Raw genomic sequence first — 24,175 nt, 5'->3', positions numbered from 1 at the left:
TTGCATTTATATTCATGACAGATATTGGTTCATAGTTTTATTTTTGACTATCTTTGTCTGGATTTAGTACCAGGTTAATACTGGCTTCATAGAATTAGCTGGGAATTGTTTCTTCCTCTTCTATTTTCCAAAGAAGATTATGTAAATTGGTGCTTATTCATCTCTAAACATTTCATAGAATTCTCCAGTGAAACCATCTGGGCCTGGAGATTTCTTTTCTGGGGAGGCTTTAATTATGAATTCAATTTCCTAATTGCTATAGGGCTATTCAAATTATCTATTTCATATTGAGTGAGTTGTGGTCATTTGAATGTTTGAGGAATTGATCCATTTCATCTAAATTTGCAAATTTATGTGTGTAGAGTTTTTAGTTGTAATTGCTTATTATTTTTTTTGCATTTATTATTATTTTATTGTTTACAGGGTCTGTAGGAATATCCCAGTTTCTTTCTGATATTGGTAATCTGATCTCTCTTTTTTTCTTTGTTAGCCTTACTAAAAGCTTCTTACTTTTATCAAACTTTTCAGAGAACCAACGTTTTCTTCATTAATTTTCTCTATTTTTTTATTATTATTGACTTCTACTCTTATCCTTATTATTTACTTCCTTCTGTTCCTATTAAGTTTGTTTTACTATTGTTCTTTTCTAATTTCTTGAAGCAGGAGTTTGGGTTATTGGTTTGAGACTTTTCCTCAATTGACTTTAGCATTCTCCCAGTAGCGCTATAAATTTCTTTCTCAGGACTGCTTTAGTTGAATTCCACACATTTTGATACATTGTATTTTTATTTGAAGTCACCTCAGTGGTGAAACTTCCTCTTTGGCTTCCTTTGAAACTTCCTCTTTGATTCCTAGATCATTTAGAAATAGGTTGTGTTGTGCCCAAATGTTCGGAGATTTTCCTGTTCTCTTCCGGTCATTAATTTCTTGTTTGAGTCCATTGTAGTGAAGGAACATAATCTCAATTATTTCAATTCTTTTAAATTTGGTGAGATTTGTTTTGTGGCTCAGGATACGTCGGATCTTGGTAATTGTTCTCTGGGTGCTTAAAAGGAGTGTTTATTCTGCTTTTTCTGGATGGAGCATTCTATAAATGCTGATTGGGTTCTGTTTGTATGTTGAGTAACTCTAAACCCTTGCTGATGTTCTATTTGTCGTATCAATTATTAAGAGAATGGTGTTGAAGTCTCTAACTATAATCATGGATTTGTCTATTTCTCTTTCCCCGACTATCAGTTTTATTTCACATATTTTGCAGCTCTTTTGTTTGGTGCATAACACATTTAGGATTGTTCTATCTTCTTGGTGGATCGACTCTTTTATCATTATACAATTATTTTTCTGTCCTGGGTAATTTTCTTTGCTCGGATGTCTATATTTTTATTAATTCACATAGCACAGCATTTGACATCTCAAACTTTGTAGTTCTTTCTCCTAAAGAGGCCGGTAGAAGCAGAGGCTCCCTCTTCTTCACATGGATTACTCTTCTTAGACCCAACCTACCCTCCCTAAAACAGGGCATTTGGGGACAACCTAGGTACCTCATAGAGAAAACACAATTTACTGTTTGTGAATCAGGCAGCATGTTTATTCATAAGAGTCTATAATAGTTGTTTGTGTAACAGCTGTAGTGGCCCAAATGTGTTGATAGCCTCGGTTTTAAGATCGAGGTCTTATTTGTTTTCTTTACTGAAACACACATTGGCAGACCCTGAAATAATCAAGATTAAATTTAGGTTATTGGTAAATTATTTCCAAAACCTATTACCTTTCTAAAAAAGTCAACTGCCTGTTCAATATCTTTCAGTAACTCTAGAAAGAAATGCTTATAGTAGTCATGAAGGAAACATAATGGTAGTGGTGTGCTGTAAATAGTAAACACTTTCTAAAATAATAATAATGATAATGATGATGCCCTCATTTCATTTCCTTGTTATAAATTATCCTAACACAACTGATTTCAAGATACCAAGGTAAGGTCACTGATCATGTAGTTGGAAGAGATGCATACAGTTGGCTTTCATGACTGGCAGAGACCACAACACATCACTGCATCAAGGGAATAAAGAGAGGCCAGTGTAAGATAATGGGGAGTGATCATCCCAATACATAGCTGATTTAAAGGCATTTGAGTGACCTATGGATCTCCAATTTATGATTGCAGGAAAAAATGCGATCCAAACTCCTTAGCCAGCCATTCAAAATTCCTGACTCTCTGCTTCCTTTCTACCTTTCTAGCTTATTTCTAGCTCTCTTACTTTTGATCATTATAATCCAGACACACTGTGCTTTCCCGAGCCTATGTCTGTTACTCTACTTATATTCTTCCCTCTTCTTGGGATGTTCTTCCTCATTATATATTTTTGGAAATGTCTCTTCCTTCTTTAGTCCTGGATATCCCCCTTACCTAAGTCAACAACGCAAATACAAAGTTCTATGCTCCTGAAAGGTCATTTGTAGGGCTGTATATCAACATATATCATGACTTCATTTATATATCCTCTTTCCCTCTAGACGGAGAACTCCATGAACACAAAAGTCTTGTTTTGTTGCTTCTGTATTTTCATCACTTGGGGTGGAGTTTGTCTTATGAGACAAGCTTAGTAAATACACAAATGAATGTATGAATGAGTGAATATAAATAAATAATAACAATAAAAATAATAATAAAAATAAAAGCCAACTCTCATGTGGCACATACCATGTAGCAAAAATCGTGAGTGTTCCACGTATCTTAAGTAATTTAATCCTTAAATTAATAACCTGTTTTCCATCCCCATTTTATAACTAATAAAACTGAGGCCCAGAGGATATAAGAGATTTGTATAATCAAGGTCACATGGCTCACAAGTGATGGACCTGGGTATTTAGCTGCATCAGACTTTTTTCACCTCTTGGCTCTTTCTGACTCCTCCCTAATTGGTAGCAGTCTTGGGAAAACAAACATTTCCAAGTACATTTGTGACTGCAGTAACTAAATGCCCTCGCTGTCCTATAATTCAGGTCACTCCGGGACCATTAGCTATCTGGATGTGTCTCCTGCCATGGGGAATTTATAGAGAAAAGCAATGTGTTTAATTAAGTGGTTGTCGAAAACACCCACCCAGTATAAATGGTTTCTGGCAACAGAGGTGCTTTTGTTGCTGCCAGAGTCCTGCCACAGGTCATTAACATCTTAATGGATTTGAGGCACTTTCCAGCTTGAGTGCTTTCACCCAAGGATGCAAGAGGTCTTTTGGAGGCCCAGAAAAACGGAGGCAGGACCCGATGGATGGACCCTGCTAGTTCAGTGAAGGGTTTCAAACAGTAGATAACTCTCTCAGAATTAAATTCAAGTCAAGTTCATGATGCGTTCTGAGCCTCTACATGCCAGATACTACTGGGAGGTGGGCAGAGATGGGCTTGGACAGAAGTGAATCAGAATCAGGCCCTGCCTTAAGGAATGCTTTCCTCACAGTGCTCACAGTAAACTATGCTATATGTAATACAACGTGACCAGAAAGAAGAAAAGGATTATTCTGACTGAATTAATATGGAAAGGCTTTATAGACATAGCACCTCTGAAGGACAGGAAAGTTCTGAACAAACGTATAGGAGAGAATGACATACAGAATAAGCAAGTGAGTGAGTATAATCATGATGATCATGCCAAAGCACTGTGTCAGGAACTTTTAGAAACCAGGAGGCTGTTCACTTTGACCAAGGATTTGTAAAGGGGTTTAACAGTAAATAAGATTAGAAGGCAAAATTCATTCCATAACACGCAGGGTTTTGAGGATGCAACAGGAGAATATGTAGGCAATGGGGAGCCATGAAAGTCCTCTGATGAGAAGCACAAGAGTGACCTACCTGAACAAGGGTTTCTTAAATTTTAACGTACATAGAAATCAACTGGGGATCCTGTGAAAACACAGACTTAGGTTTAGTATGTCTGGCATGGGTCCTGAGGATTAGCACTGCTAACAAATCCCTAGATGATGCTGATGTACTCATTCTAAGACCACTCTGAGTAACAAGGTCTAGAATAGGATGTATGCAAAAATGGATGGGGTTGGGTATGAGATACATTTCAGAATGTTAATTCAATTTGCATAGTATGCTTATTACTCATGACCAGAAAGATGAGAAATCCCTGATTTCCAGGGTTCTTTGGGGTCTTTCTACTTTTTAAAAATGATCAGTAGCAGTATTGTTCATTACAAAAGTAGTTCATCATGCCTTAAAATTAGACTGGAACAAGATAAAGTTATGATTGGCCTTAGCCCATCAGTGACACCCACCTGCTCCTGCAGGTATTGGACTTTTGAGTTGACTCTAGGAAAACACTAAATAAAGTCAAATGAATGGCACAGGGAGTATGATCTGGAGAAGAAAAGAGGAAAAGTTCTTTGAACCTGCTCAGTAAGTCTCTGCCCTCCTCTCTGCAAACAACAGACAATCCACAAAGAAACCAGACATAGGCACAATGAGGCACATTTAGGCCACTTAAACTACAGTGATCACTGTCTTAGGAGACGAAAACTCATGAAAAGCAGCAAGAGACACAGGATGAGAAGACAACGAGGCTGGGTGAGGGGTACTGTGAAGGCAAGCCCTCCTACAACCTTAATAAGTAGTTGCCCTTAGGCAAGCCATTTAATCTCTGGGTTTCTTCATTCATAAAATAAAGCCAAGAGTTCCTCTTGGCCTCCTCCCATGGATCTGTCTGAGGATCAAATGCAAGGGCTGGTGTGAAAAGTGGTCACCCATAGTGCCACTTTGGGGATCCATTAATGCCAGGGCACCCTGTGCCTGAGAAATATTCCCCAGTTGTCTGTTCCCCAGCAATCCTTTCTCTCTCAGGATGCCTCTCTTTTTATTTAAACTACCAGCATAACTCTTTCTGTCTGTGAAATCTGTCTAAATCAAGCAGAGATGTCCTACACACTTTCGTGTAGCCCACCCAGCCCAAGAAACAGACTTGTGACTTTATCCCATCAGTTTCTGCTGGAAGAAAGACAGAATATAATCCAATAAGGGGCACATGTGGAATCTGGGCACAACAGCAAAAGGATCATTTTAGCAAAAGTCAAGGCAGCACAATGCATCAGAGCCCCAGTTCTGTTTTCATCTCTGTTACACTTCTGAGTCTTGATTTACTCACCTGCAAACTGGAGGCAATGTTTCCTACTTCAAATAATTGCTATGAAGATTGGATTAAATGCAGCAGAGCACTTTTTAACTACAAAGTGCTATAGAATATTCTTTTTTTAAAGGATCAAAATATAAATGGAGAAGGCCTTATATGTTTTCATTTCTCTTTCTACTTGTGGAGTCTTACTCTGCCCTACTGGTAAATATCCTTCACTGAGTGCTTCAATTTTAAAAGAATAATATAAATCCTTAAATTTGTGTAACCACTGACAGTTTGGAAAATAATCACCCAATAATAGATGAATGATCAAGTACCTTTACAAAAACTACATGATAACAAGGAAAAATACAAGGAAAAGCCTAAGGGAAGTGCCATTTAGAGATCATCAAAGTCAGACGTATTATACCAGTATCACAGCAAATGCAGGGAAATCATTTATCAGGACATGTGGTACAATTTAAATGTCTCATAAAGGTTATTTATTAATATTATAACCAATCTTTGGCAAAGATGTGTGAAGAAAGGCTAGAAGGAAAAATACACCAAAAACTAACACTGGCTTTGCTTCTTTCAAAGACGGTGAATTTCTAATGGACTAAAGACTGTATTAAAACAAATACCCTAATTAAAAAACCAAATGGCAAAACCTACTTCTTGTTTACTGAGCTACACTGATAGTGAGTAGCAGAACCAGGATTCGAACCTAATCATCGACTCAAAACAAAACAAAACAAAACAAACAAACAAAAAACAAACAAAAACAACAACAACAAAACAACAAACAAAAACAACAACAACAACAACAACAAAAACAAAAAACAAAAACCATCTGACTCCAAATTCAAGACTCTTTCTTTCTCAGCGGGTTCAGGGGAAGGTAGGCGATGAAACACCATAAGTATTTTCCAGAAAGATGAAGAGTGAGAGTTACTTGACCCCCAGCCACTGGAGGCAAGTCTTATCATTTAGAAATAAGAGGAATGAGAACATCCGCCCCACCACTTTGGACTAATGTGTTGGAGAGAAGATCCCATCTCCTCCTGCCTCCTTAAGCACTGTATACAAAGACATCTTGAGTACATTCTACTGAAGAGCCACTTCATTGCCATTATAACACAATTTTTGAGGCTTCACGGAGTGTCAAGGTGTTCTCCTTGGTGTTGCCTTAATGGATCACTTCTAAATTTCTTCACACAATTTCTTTAAAAAGTTCTTTCCCAGAAGGGCCAAGAAGGACAGTGAGAGGAGGAAATAAAGTTAAGATAAACACCACCCTGTCTTAACAACTACAGAGGCATATATAACTCCAGGATGGACTGGACTGGAGGCCTGGGTCCTAACTGGAGTCTTCTTAGGGTTCTATTCTTAATGGTTTCAGCTACCTGGGATCTAACTGGAGTTGATGGTTGCGTCTCTACAGTTCTCTGCTTGGCCTCTCTGTCCATCATTCTCATATCTTCACCCAAGTGCCTTCAAACTAATTTTTCTAATCTGACTGAATAATACACCTGTATATATTTAGGACGTCACAAAGCAGCTCACTTGAATTTGGTTGATATCCCTTGGAAAATGTCTTTACTGACTTAATATTACTTAATGCACTTAGATTCTAGAGAAGGTAAGACGATAAGAAACAAAATATGTCAGGATTACTGTCCCTTTTGAAAAAACTACTTAAGAGATAGTATCTGGATCCATATGTAAAGCCATCCATTCAACATCTCCATGTGCATCCTCTATGGACATCTCACACACATTTTTCCCCCAAAACAGTATTCAGCAAGTTCTATAAAAAGCAAATGACAAGATTGTTGGCATAATTAAATGAGATTGCATGCACAAAGTTCTTTCTGCAACGTTTGGCATATGGCGTGCTCTCAATAACGTAGTTATCATTTCCTTCTAAACCTGGAATGGTGGTAGAGTGAACCCATCAGTTTCCCAGGCCAAAGCCCAAGAGTTGCCCTGAACTCCTTCCTCACAGATGATTAAACACAGAGATCCACAAAGTCCAGCTCTGTGGGTTATTAGTTTGCCTCTCAGTCCCATATGCACCCTTCAGTACATGCTCTATGCTAAACAACAGAATTCCATTAAGCATTTCTTCTTTAAAGTGTGCCCCTTGTTACACTTTTGCAGTAGAGAGCACAAGAGGGATGTAACAAAAAGAAGAGGCTTTTTATAATTTCCAGCCTGGACTGAGGATCAGCTCTGTAGGTATGAGAACAGCTATGGACTCTGGCCAAAGCCTCATGCCCAGAACATGGACCCTCAGCAACCTTACAGCCTCCACTTGGCAATAAGCTTCCTTCAGCTGTCTGTTCAGGGTTCTTCAAAGGAAAAGGTGACTTTTGTGGAATTGTATAATAGTTTTTCTAAATGCTGGAAAAATATTCCCTCAATTTTTCATGTGTCTTATTGCAGCATCACAGCCACAGACATGACATACTTTTAAGTTTAATCTGCATTGTCAAAATGTTCTCTGTCACTTTCTTGAGTTTAGACAATCAACAAAGCAATAAAAGGAGCTCTGATCTCTCATGTTTGCTGACTTCCATGGTTTACTTGCTGCCACCAGGGTCAATTCCAAGCTACCAATGTGACAACACTGAAGGCACAGTTGAGAAGAGGTGCACAGTGGTGCGCCATCATGTAGCATTTCCACTACACAAATACAGTAGGCATGAAGATCAAACGGAACAGCAAAATGAAGTAAAAAAGTCAGAAAGTAAGGAGTTTTTCAGTATATTGCCTTTGTTTTAAATTTATTTAGTGTGGAATTTTACATTTTAATCATTAACAATCATTCCTAAGATTATAACATTCACCTGTCATAAACCAGTGTAGACCAGCCCCAGCCTAGCATTGCATCAGACCCCATTGTACTGCACAGTATCTGATTTGTCATCCAGCCTTCCACCCATGCATTGATCCTTCACATTTCCAACATCTATAGGCCATACACCTTCATCCACAATTCCAAATCCAATAAAGTCCTGAGAATAGTAAATGCACCTTGTGGTAAAACCCAATCTTAACCAACATGAAGCCATTTCTTCTATTTTTACTATCACATATTTCCCTGCAAAAATGTTAATGTGTTTGATTAATGGGGGGTGCTGTCCTAGACTTCTACTGGGGGCACAAAATAAAACACATATGCATTGTTTTACCTTTCTAAAATCTGACACATCCTCAATCTGATTCACATATGGCTCCAAGGGTTTTAGATAAGGGATTATGGCCTTCAGTGATCTTTATAAAATAGAAATACAGTCACACTTTTGTCACCCATCAGTGTCTCCCCATCACCTATGGGGTAGAATCTAAGTTCTTAAACCTGATACTTAAGGCCTTTAAGCACTCATGATAGTGCCCACATCACCTTTCTATATCAAACCACTTCTCTGATCACCCATGACTAAAGGTTGAGCTGAGCTCATTAGTCACCCCACACCTACACCTTACTCCCTTTGGGAAAGAATCAGAACCCAGCTAGTGTGGGGTTGCAGTCTGCCTTCCTCACTTTTTCTGTTATCTGCCCACTTCTTCACCCTTCATCTCCATTTCCTATCCATTAAAAGGCAATCACAAAACCAGCAAGGCTGTAGTGAACATAAAGCAAGTTCATGGACATGAAGTTCTTTTGTAATGTGCTGTATACATGAGAAGGGTGTTCACTCTTATCATTCTGAAACTGAAATACTTGTTTGAAAGCGAATATTCTTTAAACTGTTGGATAGTAGCTAGGAGTTTCTCATTTCCATAAAAGGAACTAACCATTGATGTGCATAAAGCCCAGTCATATCCGTCACACACACAAAAAAGTGTTACACTTGAAAGAGTCTTGTGTGGTTGATGCAGTTGAGGAAGCTGTTATATAGTATTGCCTCTGTAAATCATAAGAATTGAATGGATGGGTCTCATCTCAGTAGAAAAAAGAGAAAAGAAGACAAGAGTAGTCGCCAGGCTCTCACTTTAGTGTGCCTGTGTATTTATAGTTTGCTTTAGTTTTTTGTTTTGTTTTGCTGTTGTTTTTTGGGAGAATATTTGGGTTGAATATCGTTTGACTATTTTTATGGTCGTATTTACCTTCCCTACATTGGTGTGTTACAAATAAACAAAGACTTTATTGCGAAAGGTCATTCAGAATCTCTAGGCATGCCCTTCCTTTGATAAATGCCTCCCATCTTCTGCTTGAACAGTCACAGTGACTGGGAACCTATTCATTTAGCCCATATGCCTGAACCTCTTAGTTACAATTGGCAGCTCTTTCTCTACAAGAAGGCAGTCTAAATCAGCTTTAAGACTTAACAGGCAAAGAAAAGCAACTGTCAAATTCTTACTATGGTAGAAATGACTGGAATCAAATCTTTCTTAATAGATGGCAGGAAGAGGTGTAGAAGGATTTTGACAGAGAGGAAGACCAAAAAGAACACAAAAGACTAAAAAAAAAAAAAAAAAAAAAAAAAAAAAAAAAAAAAAAAAAAGAACACAAAAGACTACCATCTAAAGAGGAGAAATGGTGGGGGGGGGGGCGCCTCTGCGGCTTAATTGGTTAAGTGTCTGACTCTTGGTTTTGGCTCAGGTCATCATCTTGAGGTCACGGGATTGAGCCCCATGTCGAGCTTCACACTCAGCATGGAGTTGGCTTTGGATTCTCTCTCCCTCTCCCTTTCCTTCCCTCTGTCCTTCCCTTCTGCTCCCTCTCTCTCAAAATAAAATAAATCTTTAAAAAGAATAAAATAAAGAGGAGAAATGGTTCCAAAGTGCAAAGGAAGAAAGTCTGACAGCATATGACAATGATTGCTTAAAATTTCAAGTAAACAGGATACATCCCTCATTATTCTCTATAAAATAAATGAATACCACAAAGCAAAAGAGAAATAGAAAACTAGTTGCCAGATAGTCCTTACTAACTCTTTGAGCTTCCCATTAGGGTCATAGCTAGGTGCAAAACTTGAGTCTTTGAGGCGTAAACTGTTCAAATATATCTGAAAACTTCTGGTCTTATTAATCATCCCAGTTGATGTTAAATCAAACAGACAGAATTATGGTGCTAAGTCTCAATGCAGATCATAGTCTCCTTTGTTTTTGGACAAATTAAATCTACTGGCCTTTATAATCACTGAACAAAAACACTCAAACAAACAAACAAAAATAAGACAAATTTCCATACAAATAAGACAATTAAAACATGCAATATTAAAGAAATTGTTGATTTTATTATTTGAGAATTCAAAATGCCACACCTGGATTTTGAAAGACACCATTCATGTATTTTTTCTTATAAATGAAATTCATTGTAGAAACAAAATAGGTGTCTTTTTCTGATTAGACCTTCAGAATTTAAGTAGACATCTGTCCTAATCAAGGCAGACATTTTATTTGCACAAGTCAAATTTTACCTTGCACATGGAAGGTGGGGTGTAAAATATGCATTGGTAAAAATGAATAAGTAGAAAACCTAAATTATAGACTTTTCTTCTCATTACAGATAACCCAGAGATGAAAGAGATAGAGAAGGATAGGACAGAAATAAGGGCAGAGGTAACCGAACAAACAAACACAAAAGGACTTTACCAATAGTTAGAACTTGTGAACAGAGGAGGAACACTGACATCTGTTGAAAATCCCCTATGGGCTGGGGCCTAAGAGTTTCACCATGCTTTCTCACTTAGCCCTTGTAACAATTCCTCAGGCGCATATCATAATCTCTAGTCTAAACATGAAGAAACAAATGCTTAGAAATGGTCAATTTGGCTTTCCAAGCTCATTTTTATTCAGTTCATAGAACCCCTTTGAGACAATAATGTAATATGGCAGTCAGTCAGATGGACCCACAGATGATCTGGTTCTACATTCCATTGACTGAGGGAGTTGTTCTGCTGGCCTGGAAGGTTGAACATTCAAGTGTTGCCCATCACCCACCACCAGAAAAAAAAAAAAAAAAAAACTTAGTCAAAGAAGATGTCCTGCCCAGGGGTGAAAGATTAAATGATTCTTTTTACTAGAAGTATAGGAATTACTGAGCTTTTCTGCTGGAGCCTTTGGAGCCAGAAAACTCACTGAACCAACTGAGTATCCAAAATAGAGTTCTAACTACATTCTTCATTTAATACTGTAGATTCTATAGCAGGAAAAAAAAAAAAAGATTCTATAGCAGAAAAGAGGTGTCTCTTTCTCTTATTATGTGAATATATCACTTATCATTGTAAAGACCATGGTATTCCTAATAGTCTCCTGGTAAGCAAAGAAAAAGTCATAGACACCAAAGTTTCAGGGCAAGACACAAAGGTAACCATCTTCATGGTGTCATTTGCAATGAAAGCTAAGATAAGCCTTGGGGATAAATGGAGCACTTATTAAAGGAATAAGGACTCAAGTGTTAGACTTGGTTTTTATCCTAATTTTGGACTGATGGCCTGTCTTCTCTATCCTGCATGATTTCCTTGGTTTCATGGGCCCATGTTACCATACATAAGATAAAATTCGAACTGTATACATTGACGTCATTCATCTTTTCTAACCTTCTTTTCCACTGTACCCAGAGTGGGATGGTTACTAACCTGATATGGCTGGAAGAGAGTACTTGTAAGAGACAGAGGTTGGAAACAAAGAGATTGGTGAGGAGGCCAATGCCATGTTTCTTGAGAGCCATGATGAGGGTCTGACCTAAGCGAGTCAGGGTGATAGCGGAGTAAAGCGACTAGCCCAGAAAATTGTTGTAGGAGTCAAACCTAGTAATGCATCAGCCATAGGGCACCACAAAACTTTATTTTGTAACTGGGGGATATGCCAGTCAATTCTTACGTGGCATCCAGAAGCAATTCTTCCACGTATCTATCTCCTATTCTGTTATAGTGGTGTTAAGGAAAATGCTAGATTTCTATTGTCCTTCACTTAGCCATAACTACTCACTCTGTCAAGAGCCAGAAGCCTTGAATTGTCTCTCCAGAAGTCTTGGCTATGTGGCCTTTCAAGTCTTCCATGGCAGTCTCAATGGCCCCAGGCTGAATGGGAAAAAGAAAATACTTGGTTTAGAGAAAACTGAGCTGTCTTTTTTGCTTATGATTAGTGAGTATAATCCGTAGTCTCCTCCAGAAAGCTGATGGGAAAGATAGGTCTTGCGTTTGTCTGTTTGTTCTAGGAACAGCCTGCCGGGGAACTTAGTCTTGAACTCTGGTATTTACTAAGCTGTTCTTCTTGGGTGGGACCAAAGTGATCCGAGTCCTGTCTTCCATGATCATACTCATACTTTCTCATAGAAATGAAAAGAGCCATTTTCAGAGTGCCAGTTTTCTTTGACAAGCATGTTTACCAGAAAGTTCAAAGGATTTTGCAATATATATATATATTTTTAAATCAAACCTTTCTCTCTTCAAAGAGCACATGGCAATATAACATCTAAGAGAAACCTTTTTCTTTTTTTCTTTAAAGATTTTATTTATTTATTCATGAAAGACAGACAGAGAGAGAGAGAGAGGCAGAGACATAGGCAGAGAGAAAAGCAGGCTCCTTGCAGGGAGCCTGACGTGGGACTCGATCCTGGGACTCCATGATCATGCCCCGGGCTGAAGGCAGACGCTCAACCATTGAACCTCCTAGGTGTCCCGAAAAACTTTTTCTAATATTCTTACCATAATTTTAGCTGACTCTGGAGAATTAACTTTTTTTTCTCCTTGCCTTGCATCCTTTACCCTTCTCCAAACAGGTGTTCCTCCTATGGGCCTACCTCTCGTTTAAAAGCTGATTAACCCTTTTCCGATAAGAAATTCATAGACCTCTAGCTCAGTGATTCCTAAAATTCAGTGTACATGAGAATCAAAAACATAATGCTGGGCATTGTTTTCAGAGTTTCTGAGTTTATAGGTCTGGAGTGGGCCCAAGCATCTGTATTTCCAACATGTTCACAGGCGATGCTATTGGTGTGGGACTGTACTATGAGAACTGTGGCTCTCTAGACAATTACTCTCAACCTTGAGTACACATCAAAATCACCAAGGGAACTTTTACAAATTCTAATGCCCAGGCCTCACACCAGAGCAATCATATCAGATACTCAGTGGATGGGACCCACATATCAGTACATCAGGATTTTTTAAAGCATGCCAGATGACTCCAATGTGTAGCCAAGGTTGAGAACCACTGCAGCCCAGGGGTTATCTAGTTTAAGACATTTAATTTTATAGGTGTGGAAACAGGGGCCAGTGTGGGGAAGTAACTTGTCAAGTTCACTCAGCTAAGATGTGGTAGAGACAAGAAAATAGACATACCATTGCCCCACCTACAATGCAGTGCTGGCCTCATTCCCAGCCCTGAGCTACTGACAAGTAGGTTGCCAGTTCTTGAATATTCTCTATATAACAGGACTTTAATACTAACCACATATTCTCTAATATTAACATTTCCAATCCTCCCAGGCTGAGACTCTCTTCTCACAAAAGGAAACCAGGATACTAGGATGGCCTAGGACCCATTCAAATACCTTTTCCTCTCAGAGGTAGGGTGGTGGTAGGATTTGGGTTTGTTTGCTTTCTCAGCGATAAAAGGCTTTGAAATATTTTGGCCACAGAATCCATTGGTCATGGGAAAAAAAAACTTATAATAGGAGAATCCATATATGAAAATGAGGAAAAGAATGGCACTGCTTCAGATGAAGTGGTGGGAAATGGTGTAGAGCTTTCCCTACTTAGTCCTGCACCTCCCCATCCAATTCACTTAGCACAGCCCAAGTCATCCAGGAAATGTGCATCGAACAGAGTCAAGTGACCTGGGTTCCTGTTCCAGATCTCTTATAAATCAATTCTGTGACCTGTAGCCAATGATTTGAGTTTTCTTGGCCTCCATTTCTTTATCTATAAAGACAAATGAGGAGACTGAATAAAAGCTTTCTGAGCCAAGCTGATGATGAAAGCCTCCTGGAAGTCTTTAAGAAAATATGATCACAGCCCTTATACCAAGACATTCTGATTTTCTCATTTAACACATTTCCTGTTGAATTGAATAGTCAGCCAGTGGACTGAATAATTTCTGACTCCTTTGTCATTCTCTGCGGCTGGTTCACAGATTGTCAGAAAGCTAATATGGCAGCCCATGCCTAGTAGAAGCTGTGAGTCATAAAATCAGTAAGTTCTGGAGCATCAATCAAGTATGCCTTGAGCCCCCACTGACAGAGAAGGCCGCATCAACATCACTGTTCTAGTGACCCTACTGGCAGGACCAAACTATGCTGGAGGGAAATCCTTTATAATCCCATGACAACGTTCCCATCTCCAACCCGAACTCCCTGTGATTACAGCCTGGCTGCATCAAGCCCACTGCTCAAAATCATACTTTCTTTGATGATTCATCCTATTTTTCCTGTCTCTTTTCTTATATCCACATAATTTCTTCCTCAGCTAATATAGCTCAGTAGTGAAACTAATACTTTGCAGAAGAAAAAAAAACTGTAAGTGAAATTGGAGAATAATGAAATAATCCTAAAATAAGCATTTTGTTGAATGCTTCTACACCAGGCACTTTGCCAGAACATGTGAAGATGAATATAAAATTGTAGAATTTTTCAAAACCTTACTTGTCTTCCCGAAGGAAAGCATTTGGCAAAATCTACCAAAAATGATCTCTCCTTTGATCTAGACATTCACATTCCACTTCTCTGAAGTCATACTATGGATGTTCTTGCATATGTGCAAAATGACAGATGTTTATACAGTGCTCTTTGCAGCCTTATTTGTGAATAGCAAAATTTTGGAAATAAGGCAAATATAGATCAATAGGGGACTTGTTAGATATAATAGAGGACATATCCATACAATAGAACATGATGAATGTGCAAAAAAAATTGGAAATCTGTGTTAATATGGAAAGATTTCAAAAGGCATTATTAAATGAAAGAAAAAATGTTCAGAAGACAGGGTAAATATGCTGCATTTTTGTATAAAAAGAGAAGGGATAAGAACAAATATTTGCACATGCTTGTATATGCTAAAGCAACTCTAGAGGGATACCTAGAAAATGTTAACAGTGGTCTCCTATGGTTGGTGGGGGGAGGCACTTGATGGGACAGTGGATGGAGGTGATGTTTTACTGTATACCTTTGCAAAACTTAAATATTGAACATCAGTGTGGCTTCTACAAAATGGTTGGGAAGTCTCTGGAGTTCTGCCAACATCTTCACTGAGTGTGGTGTTCTCACCTTCAGCAGAAACAGTGGTTGTGACTTTATGGAACAGTTAATCACTGTATCCTGATAAGAGTATTTTACTCTCTTCTGCTTGTCATCATTGGTTAACTGGAATAAATTAACTTCAGCCATTCAGTGTAGAAAATGAGATAGTGTGTGAGCACTCTGACTTGTGTCTAGGGCAAGGTTTAGATCTCAGCCTTTCTATTTGCCATGAGTCCCATATTATGTCCTTATCATTCCAGACATCAGTTTACTTACTTGCTGGGCTGATAAGACAATATTAACTGTAACGGAGCTGTTGGGAAATGCCAAAAACCTCTGGGAACACTGGATAATAAAACACTGTATTTTCATTCTTATTGTTAGCGTTAAATGAAGGGAAAATAGTAGTACCAGGATTTGGAGGTCAAATGATCACTGCAATGGAACAATTAGCTTGAAGACTCCATGCCACCTAGGACTAATAGGAAAGTACACTGGAATAGTAAGTATACCTCATCCAATACACATATATTTCTAATGCTAAATCTGAAGAAAAATCATGAGGGGGGAATCCTTATTTACAAGTCCTTACACAGCAGAGTGGGCAATATCTTTTCTAATAGTTCAGCACAGAACGTCTTCAGTCAAAACAAACCTACTAAGGGAATTTCAAAGATGTGTGTGTGTGTGTGTGTGTGTGTGTGTGTGTTTCCTTATGGTTCCTTAAATTAGACTAGCCAGGGGCCAGTCGTCACATAAATAATATGTCCACTGGTAACTGTTTCCCATATACTGGACTCCCTAGCTAGACAATAAGAGGAGGGGGCCATAAAAAAAGGAATGCTCCCAGGAACTCAGATACCATAAGATCTATCTTGTGGGTGTCATCATGCCCAGATAGAAATCACTTTGTGATAAACACATAAGAGAAGAAAAACAGCTCTAAATTGGATGTGATTTGTAAAGTCCAGGGCAAATGTGTCTTTCTCTGAAAATAAAAGAAATGCCTCTTAATTTATTATTGTTAAGTATCTGCCCTCAGAAAGAAACATCAAATTTATTACAATTTTCAAGGGATTTCAGTGTAAGGAGGGGAATCAAGAAACCTTTTGCCCAGTGAGATATGTAATTTCTAGACCAGAAAGAGACTCACACAGACAATAATAATATAAATAATATATTTAGTTGTTCCCAATGCAAGAGTAAGACTCAGGGAACCCTATAGTAAGAGAAGAGGGAAAGGGAGAGAGTATGAAAGCCAAATTAGTGTCATGAAAGCAATGACATCTTGCTACACAATGGGAAGTCCTGAACCTGCTTATTAAAGTCTCGTTCCTCACAATAGAACACAGGCTATAAAAAGGCCATGGGGAACCATTAATTAAATATTAAAAGATCAAATAGTTTTAGTCCCATTAGTTTGTATGTAATTTACATTCTCAAGTATAAATTTAGAGATAATTCCCCATCCCTAATCGCTTTCAACTTTCTGATAAGGTATCTGCAAATATAGAGTCCTACAGGGAGTTTAAAAATATCTTTCCCCATGCATATCAAGTATTGTTCCTTTCATAAGAAGTTGCTTTTGAATATCAGTCTCCACAACTAAAGGGATTATCATAATATACCTCGAGTTATTAGCCTTGAGTGGTACTTTTGTTCAGAAAAGGCACCAGGCCTTTTTTAGATATGTCTAAGCAATAAAATAGCAAATGAACAAAAACAGGAGGAAAAAGTATCCAAGCAGAGTGATAGCCAGTGCCTCAGACATTCTCATGACCTCTCATTCATTGACCAAGGTCAGAGGCTCTAGAGGGGTGGTAAAAAGCATCAGGAGTTCTGGCATGGCCCCCCCAAATTACTGGTTGACTTTGGACAAGTCACATCTCCTTTCTGTGTTTCGGGGATTGGATTAGATATCCTCTAAGACCTTTTCTTTGAGCACAAATATTGCTGTGTTGGAAAGGCACAGTTCAGGAAATAAATGATAGTCTGGAAGCCCGTGGATAGGAAGCAACATCCCTGATGCCACATGAAAGAATATAAGAAGTTTAAGGAACCAGATTGACTGCTTTTATAATCTGGTATGATCTAATGCATTAGAGATATGACCTAATGCATTAGGTTATGATGCTTAAAAATGCCTCTTGGGGGCACCTGGGTGGCTCAGTTGCTTAAGCATCCAACTCTTGATTTTGGCTCAGGTCATAATCTCAGGGTCATGAGACAGAGTCTCTTGTTTTTCCTGGATTAATTTTAACTTCCAGAGCAGTCACATCTTTGCATATCCAGTTTGAAACTCATATAATTGAACTTCTTTCTTATTACAGCATTGGGTATCTATTTCTGGTCCCTAAGAAACTGACTGCCATTCTGCTACAGCAAGTCAAAGAGTAACTTTCCTTTCTGGGTTAAAAGATGTAAGTAGGAAACAACTTCAATGTCCAGCAAAAGTTAAATAAATTGTAGAATATTCTCCATAGCAGGATGTAACTAAATTGTTAAGTGATTTTATGGAAGTATAGTTATTGGCATAGGAAATATTTTTATGCAACCAATTGCACAGGTCAGGAAAAAGCAACACAGGATACACACCAAAATGTATAAGCACACATTCAATATACTTGGTTAATGTTGGGCAGGTGACTTTCATTTTGCTTATTGACATTTTCCTTTTTTTTTTTTTTAACAATAAACCACCTTCTGTGAAATGATTTTAAAATATTTAACGAAACAAAATGCTTGATCAAGGAATTCCGCAGCTCATTTACTTACTGTTCTTTTGAATTTACAACCTATATGCTTTAAATTCTTACACAGTAGTAAACTCACTTCTTTTTAATTGCTGTGTGGGATCCTAGAACTATGAATTGGGAATTGGAATACTTGGGTTCTAACCCCAGCTTTAGCACTTACTACTAGCCTCTTGGGCAAGTCAGCAGTCATTAATGGTTATGACACTTGACATGCCCTCTCTGGGCCTTAGTTACTTCTGAAAATGAGAATGTTGATAGCTCCTTGGTACTCAAGGTATGTTGTATGGACAGATTGCATCTTATCGCCAGAGAATCTATATAAATGCAGAATCTAATGCCTTACTCCAGGCCTACTGAATCAGACCAGCATTTTCACAAGATCTCCAGGTCATTTGTTTGCATGATAAAGATGGAGAATCAGTGGACCAGATCATCTGTCGATCTCATTTCAGCTCTAAGAAGTGATACTTCATGATGAATCTTTAATAGCTCTGAATCATCCAGAGCCTGGGTCTTATTGAATTATTCCCTGAGAAAATGAATTAGTTTCCTTCACTCAAACCTCTTGACTGCTATAGAAACTATACATCTACATTTATATCTCACCCTGGAAGTCATGGTGAGGTCACAGGCATCTTAATGTCATTCCCTATGATCAAATATAGAAATAGGAATGTCAAATCAATAAGAAAGCATTCATAATAGCAATGAGATGCTGCTTATAAAATGTTAATAGACATGTCATGCACTGTACTAAGCATATTTACAAATAAGCCTATTTAAACCTCTGTATAAAACTTGTATTTTATTCACACATTGCAAATGGGGAAATTTATATAGAGATAAAAATATAAAAATACATATAAAGCACATTCATTATACTCATATGCTAAACATATATATGTGTGTGTATATATATATATATTTCATCTATCAGTCTGAAGGAGAGCAAATGCTGAGTGCCTTGGGAATGTAGCCCTCACAACTCCTAAAGAGTCCTCAAGTCTACTCTAAATTCATTAACAAGATTAGAAGTTTTCCCTCCCAACCTCTTGAGAACTTAGGGTTTGTGTCTATTTATTCGAGGGAGAAGATACTCTTCCAATGGACTGGAGTCAGTCACTGATTGACTTATAAAAGCAATTGTACATGATGGTAGGAAGAGCATTGGACTTACAGACAGAAGACAAAGATTCTAGCTATAGCTCTTTCACTAATATCATGTGACTTGGTCAGGTAATTTCACTCCCCTGAAACTGTACTATGTTTAGTACAAGAGTGAGCAGTTCTCCCCCACCAACCTTATAGTGTTACTCCAGGGCACTTCACTTGATAAGTTGCATAGAACCATACAAATAAAAACATCATTCAAACACACACACAAACAAAGCCTCCATGGTGGCTTTAGACTGGGTCGATTTAGCTAAGCTAGAACTACATTTTCTAGAATTTCCTTTCCTATCCATTTCCAAAGCAGAGTTGGCCACAAGAGACATTAGTGTAAGATTTGCAAGGCAGAAGTGACACATCAGTTATTTCCCTGTGGAAGATCAGTGCAGTCCGCCAGGCACTGTGGAAGCTTATATTCACCCTTATATACCCCCTGCTTCACTTGGTGGTACGGGGCAGCACCTGGACAGACCTACAGCTACTGCTGGCAGTTAGACCTTCTCATATTCTCCTTTTCCTAGGCTTGGTAAGTGTGCAGCTCAGTGGAGAAAGGCCACCAACTTCTCCTGAAAGGACTCATGTCTTCAAGTTTAGACTTGGTGGGAAACAGACACAGATTCCAGTTTTTCCTCAGGAATTCTGGTTTGTCTGTACAGGTTCCAGTGTTTCCCTTATTCCCTATTCCCACTTCATGACTACCAATTGGTTGGCCTATAGCAACTTCAGGCCCATCACCAGGTGCAAAGACGACAGCTTTGCAGAGACTTCCCAGCCAGCCCTCATAACTGCACCAGCTTCTGAGCATGATGAATCTCTTATTCCATACCACTCATGCTTGTTATCTCATCAAACTGTGACTGGTACATCATCATTACCAGAGATAAGACAACTTTAGGGGATGCTTTGATTTTCTTCACAGATGTATCTTACAACTTAATTTTGCTTATTCAATAAAGTTCACATACTTTGGAAAACAAACCATATGCTCTGCATGTGCAAAAACACTCACACAAACACACACACATAGTATAGCACCTACCAAAGCAGCTTAACACATCAGAGTGGCTAAGTACAAATGATAGGGGTATGTGTTAGCTTCGAACATGCATACACACGCACACACCTACTCATACATTGAGTCATTTTAGTTAAAATTTTATCTTAACCAAAGATGTTTTAAAAGCTACCAAATCAGGATTTGTCAGTAAAACTTGTAAATCATCACAACATCTTAGCCATCATTTATTTATAAGATTGAGTTGAAAAAAATTTTTTTTCAAGATTTGTCCCATGAATGCTTCAAAAATGAGATGATCTTCATTGCCACACTGTACGATCCCCAGTTTTGCCACCAACTGATTATAGCCCATGAGCCAGCAATTATTGTGCTAACAAGAACATTGATAAGTAGGAAGGAGAGATAGATAGAGAGAGAGAGAAAGAAAGGAAAAGTACTCAAACCCAGGAAGCACTGTCCCACTCTCCACTTGATCCAGATGCTAGAAGTTCAAACTATCTTTCTTTCTTTCTTTTTTTTTTTTTTTTTTTTTAGAGAGGGAGTGAGTAGGAAGAGGGGCAGACGGAGCCGACAGAGAGAGAGAACCTCAAGCAGGCTCCACACATAGTGCAGAGTCTGACATGAGGCTTGATCCCACAACCCCCAAGATCATGACCTGATTCAAAAATCAAGAGTCAGATGCTCAACTGTTGGAACCACCCAGATGCCTAATCTTTTACATCTAGATACACAAACTCCATCTTCATTACCCACCTATCCATTTACTTTCTCAGCTCTAATTCTTAGGCAAAAGGGCTCCGCTCCAGAGAGTAACAGAAGGCTTGGGATTTAAAAGTGTCTGCTCCCACACTGTCATTCCAGCATCCCAGCGTAGACACTGAGGTCTAACCCATTCTCAGCAAGCTCTTCCACTCCATCACCCCCATCCTTTTCAAAAATGCAACAAATAACCTACTCTGGACACACAATTTTGTATTCTCACTGCCTGGGTTTTCTCTCCATAGATCACTAATCTGTGGAGATCAGGTTTAACACGAACACAGGACTGAGGAGCCAAAGATCCCTGGAGAGTGGATAACCAGCTTCTCCTCAATACTACCTGGTTATCAAAAGTAGACCCTTAACGGAAATTTAGATCCTTCCTCTGTAACATGGGGATAATAATACCTACTTCATGGTTATTAGTATTACAGGAGATAACAAATGTGAAAATACTTGGCAAATATATACAGTATTTATAATGATATTAGAATATTTCAAGAGCAGTCTTGTATAGTATTTCAGAGCACCAAAAATTTTACCCGTGTCACGAAGTACTTCCGTGAGGCAAAAGGTCTGTGATAAGGATTGGGGTACAGTGTTGATTCAGTCACACTGGGCTGCCTTGAAATCTGCCTTGTCTCTGAGTCCTTGCCTGGGTCCCCCTCCTCCATGGACAGCTGGTCAGTCTCAGAGGGTTGGTCATCTCCCTCTTGCTTCAGAGACACGGGCTGGAATCCTTCAAAACTCCCAATTGTTGACATTTCTTCTATCTAAAACAAGGGAAGAAAGAATCTTCTCATTAGAAAAAAAGGGGAAAAGAAGTTACCTATGTCCTGGCTAGAGCAGAAAAGTCTGCAGTGTGCACGTGATGTTCCTGAAACTGACAAATGCATTCATACATTAACAAAGGCACTAATGAGTGCAGTTCAATAACAGAGACTCTACCACCTACCTGGTCATTTACCAGGGGAGAGAAGTAGAGACCCTCAGATAGACACAAGAGGGCTGCAAGTAGGTCCATTTTCCCATCTTTAATCCCAGAGGACAGGGAGCTGAGTATGGAGATAATAGTATGAAATAATTACCAGACAATTGATCTTCAAGATTTCATAGAATTTTTGCTTAAAAACCTACCAGCCTGTCAACTTACTTAACAGTTAAAAGGAATGATAATGCACTTTCTCATATGCTCTTGGGTAGTAATAGGGCACAAAAACACTTAAACAGCACATTTTTAACTCAAAAAACAACAATTCTAAAATTTTATCCTAAGGAACGAATTTAAACAAATGCCCAAAGACATCAATATAGGAAGACACATCATATGTGTCTAATAGCAGAAAAATACTGACAACTTACGTCTAAGAGCAAAACATTGTGTATCACCACCACATTAGTCACTCATACATTATATCTACTACCAGAAGAATATAGAGAAACTAAGAACTCATCAGTAGGGAATTGGCTAAATATGTTATATCATAAAATAAAATACAATGTAGTCATTAAAAATGTAAGTGGATATTTTTTATCATGGGAAATATGCCCAAAATATATTGTTAATGGGAAAAGATTATGAATAATAATGAATTATTATATTCAAATGGTTTAAAATACTTCAAAAAAAAAGAAAGAGGAAAGGAAACTTGGAGTTGAATATGTATATACGTGTGTTGTGTGACAGGGTTAGAAAAAGTCTACAAAGAAATAAAATTGAATATTAACAATGGTTATCTCTGGATGATAGGTGATTTTAATTTTTTGTTTTTGTAAATCTCTGGATGCTTACAATGATTACATATGCTTAAGTAAAAACATAATAAACTCGTTTCTATTTTGTAAATATACAGCAAAATTTAACAAAATACATAGACGGCACATACTAGCCTAGTAAAAAGAGCCCCTACATCACGTTACTGTTTCTAAGCTGAGGCCAAATAGTCATGATTTAGGAACGAGTTAGGAGCAGATGGGGCTATAGAGGGAAAGATAAGGAAAAGGCCCCAGAGTCAGGCTTCTAACCATCCCAACAAAACAGAGATAAGAAAGTAAAAACAGAAAAAATAAACTTGGCTCCCTAGCTCCAAAATGTTATGGATTATCCCCCGTTAATGGCTACTAAGTAATCACAGAAATATGTCATTAAGATGTTATCAATAGTCCCTGCTCAAACCAAGACAGCACAAGACTCTCAAGGCCATGGGCTACCTGACTAAGCTCACAGAAATTCCAGATGTAGAGAAATACTATGGAGGAGGTATTAACCTGAGAGAAGGCAATAACTTATGATATTTGCAAAACATCTTGCTTGTTATTATGTCAGTTACAAGTCCACCATGTTTCTTCTAAATATCCACCCTGATATATTTTTTTAATATTTTATTTATTTATTCATGAGAGATACACAGAGAGAGAGAGAGAGAGAGAGGCAGAGACACAGGCAGAGGGAGAGGCAGGCTCCACGCAGGGAGCCCAAGGTTGGACAGGATCCCGGGTCTCCAGGATCACACCTTGGGCCAAAGGCAGGCGCTCACCTGCTGAGCCACCCAGGGATCCCAATATCCACCCTGATATTGACAAGAAATTTACCAAGTTCCCTGGTCAGTTTCCTATAAAAGGCAGAGCAGAAAAGTCCTCAGCGGCAACCCTGTGGGGCACCTCTTACTTTAGAGAGTTTTCTCTGTATGGCTGCTTGATAAACTCTATCACTTTGCTCACTCTCTGTTGTCCGTGAGATTCATTCTTTGACTCCATGAGATGAGAACCAGGCTCTCCTGCATGAGTCAGACCTATGGTAAGTACACTGTCCATGCTACATAGGAAGTGGATTTTGTGTCCAGCTTCACTGTGACTGGGAAAGTCATCGTATTCTCAGAGCTGCCTCAGCGTTCTTAATTAGATAAATTCAGTTTCCTCGATTCTTGTGAAATAGTAGAGAATGAGAAACAGCCCTGACTCCTGCAAGTTGACATTCTTAACATTGGAATTAGAGTATTCAGGAGCGGTAAAAATAGTGTGATGAGCATTTAACCTGTGGCCTAAAGCTGGACACTTTGGAGCTTGAGAAGGGTACTATTAACAGTTACATCAGAATGATAGAAGTAAACTAAATTATCTTGGGCAAATGCAGACATATCCAGTCACCCTGAGGGATTTGAGTGCAG

General features: G+C 38.5%; 1 protein-coding gene across 3 annotated transcripts in view; it reads right to left on the bottom strand.

Moving 5' to 3' along the window:
• Nucleotides 1-24,175, bottom strand: part of TPRG1 (tumor protein p63 regulated 1) — a 136,901-nt gene that overhangs the window by 87,198 nt on the left and 25,528 nt on the right. For 2 of the 3 annotated variants that reach the window (XM_038583680.1, XM_038583681.1), the window contains exons 2-3: nucleotides 21,551-21,781; nucleotides 12,056-12,147 (exon numbers count right to left, since the gene is read on the bottom strand). In XM_038583680.1, coding sequence (XP_038439608.1) covers nucleotides 12,056-12,147; nucleotides 21,551-21,772 — 314 coding nt within the window. In that variant the 5' untranslated portion in view covers nucleotides 21,773-21,781. The remainder of the gene's footprint in view (nucleotides 1-12,055; nucleotides 12,148-21,550; nucleotides 21,782-24,175) is intronic. The other variant, XM_038583682.1, reaches the window with a different exon arrangement.

This window comes from Canis lupus, chromosome 34 (assembly GCF_011100685.1).
Source record: "Canis lupus familiaris isolate Mischka breed German Shepherd chromosome 34, alternate assembly UU_Cfam_GSD_1.0, whole genome shotgun sequence".
Classification (NCBI taxonomy): Eukaryota; Metazoa; Chordata; class Mammalia; order Carnivora; family Canidae; genus Canis; species Canis lupus.
This window is presented reverse-complemented; position numbering and strand designations above follow the sequence as displayed.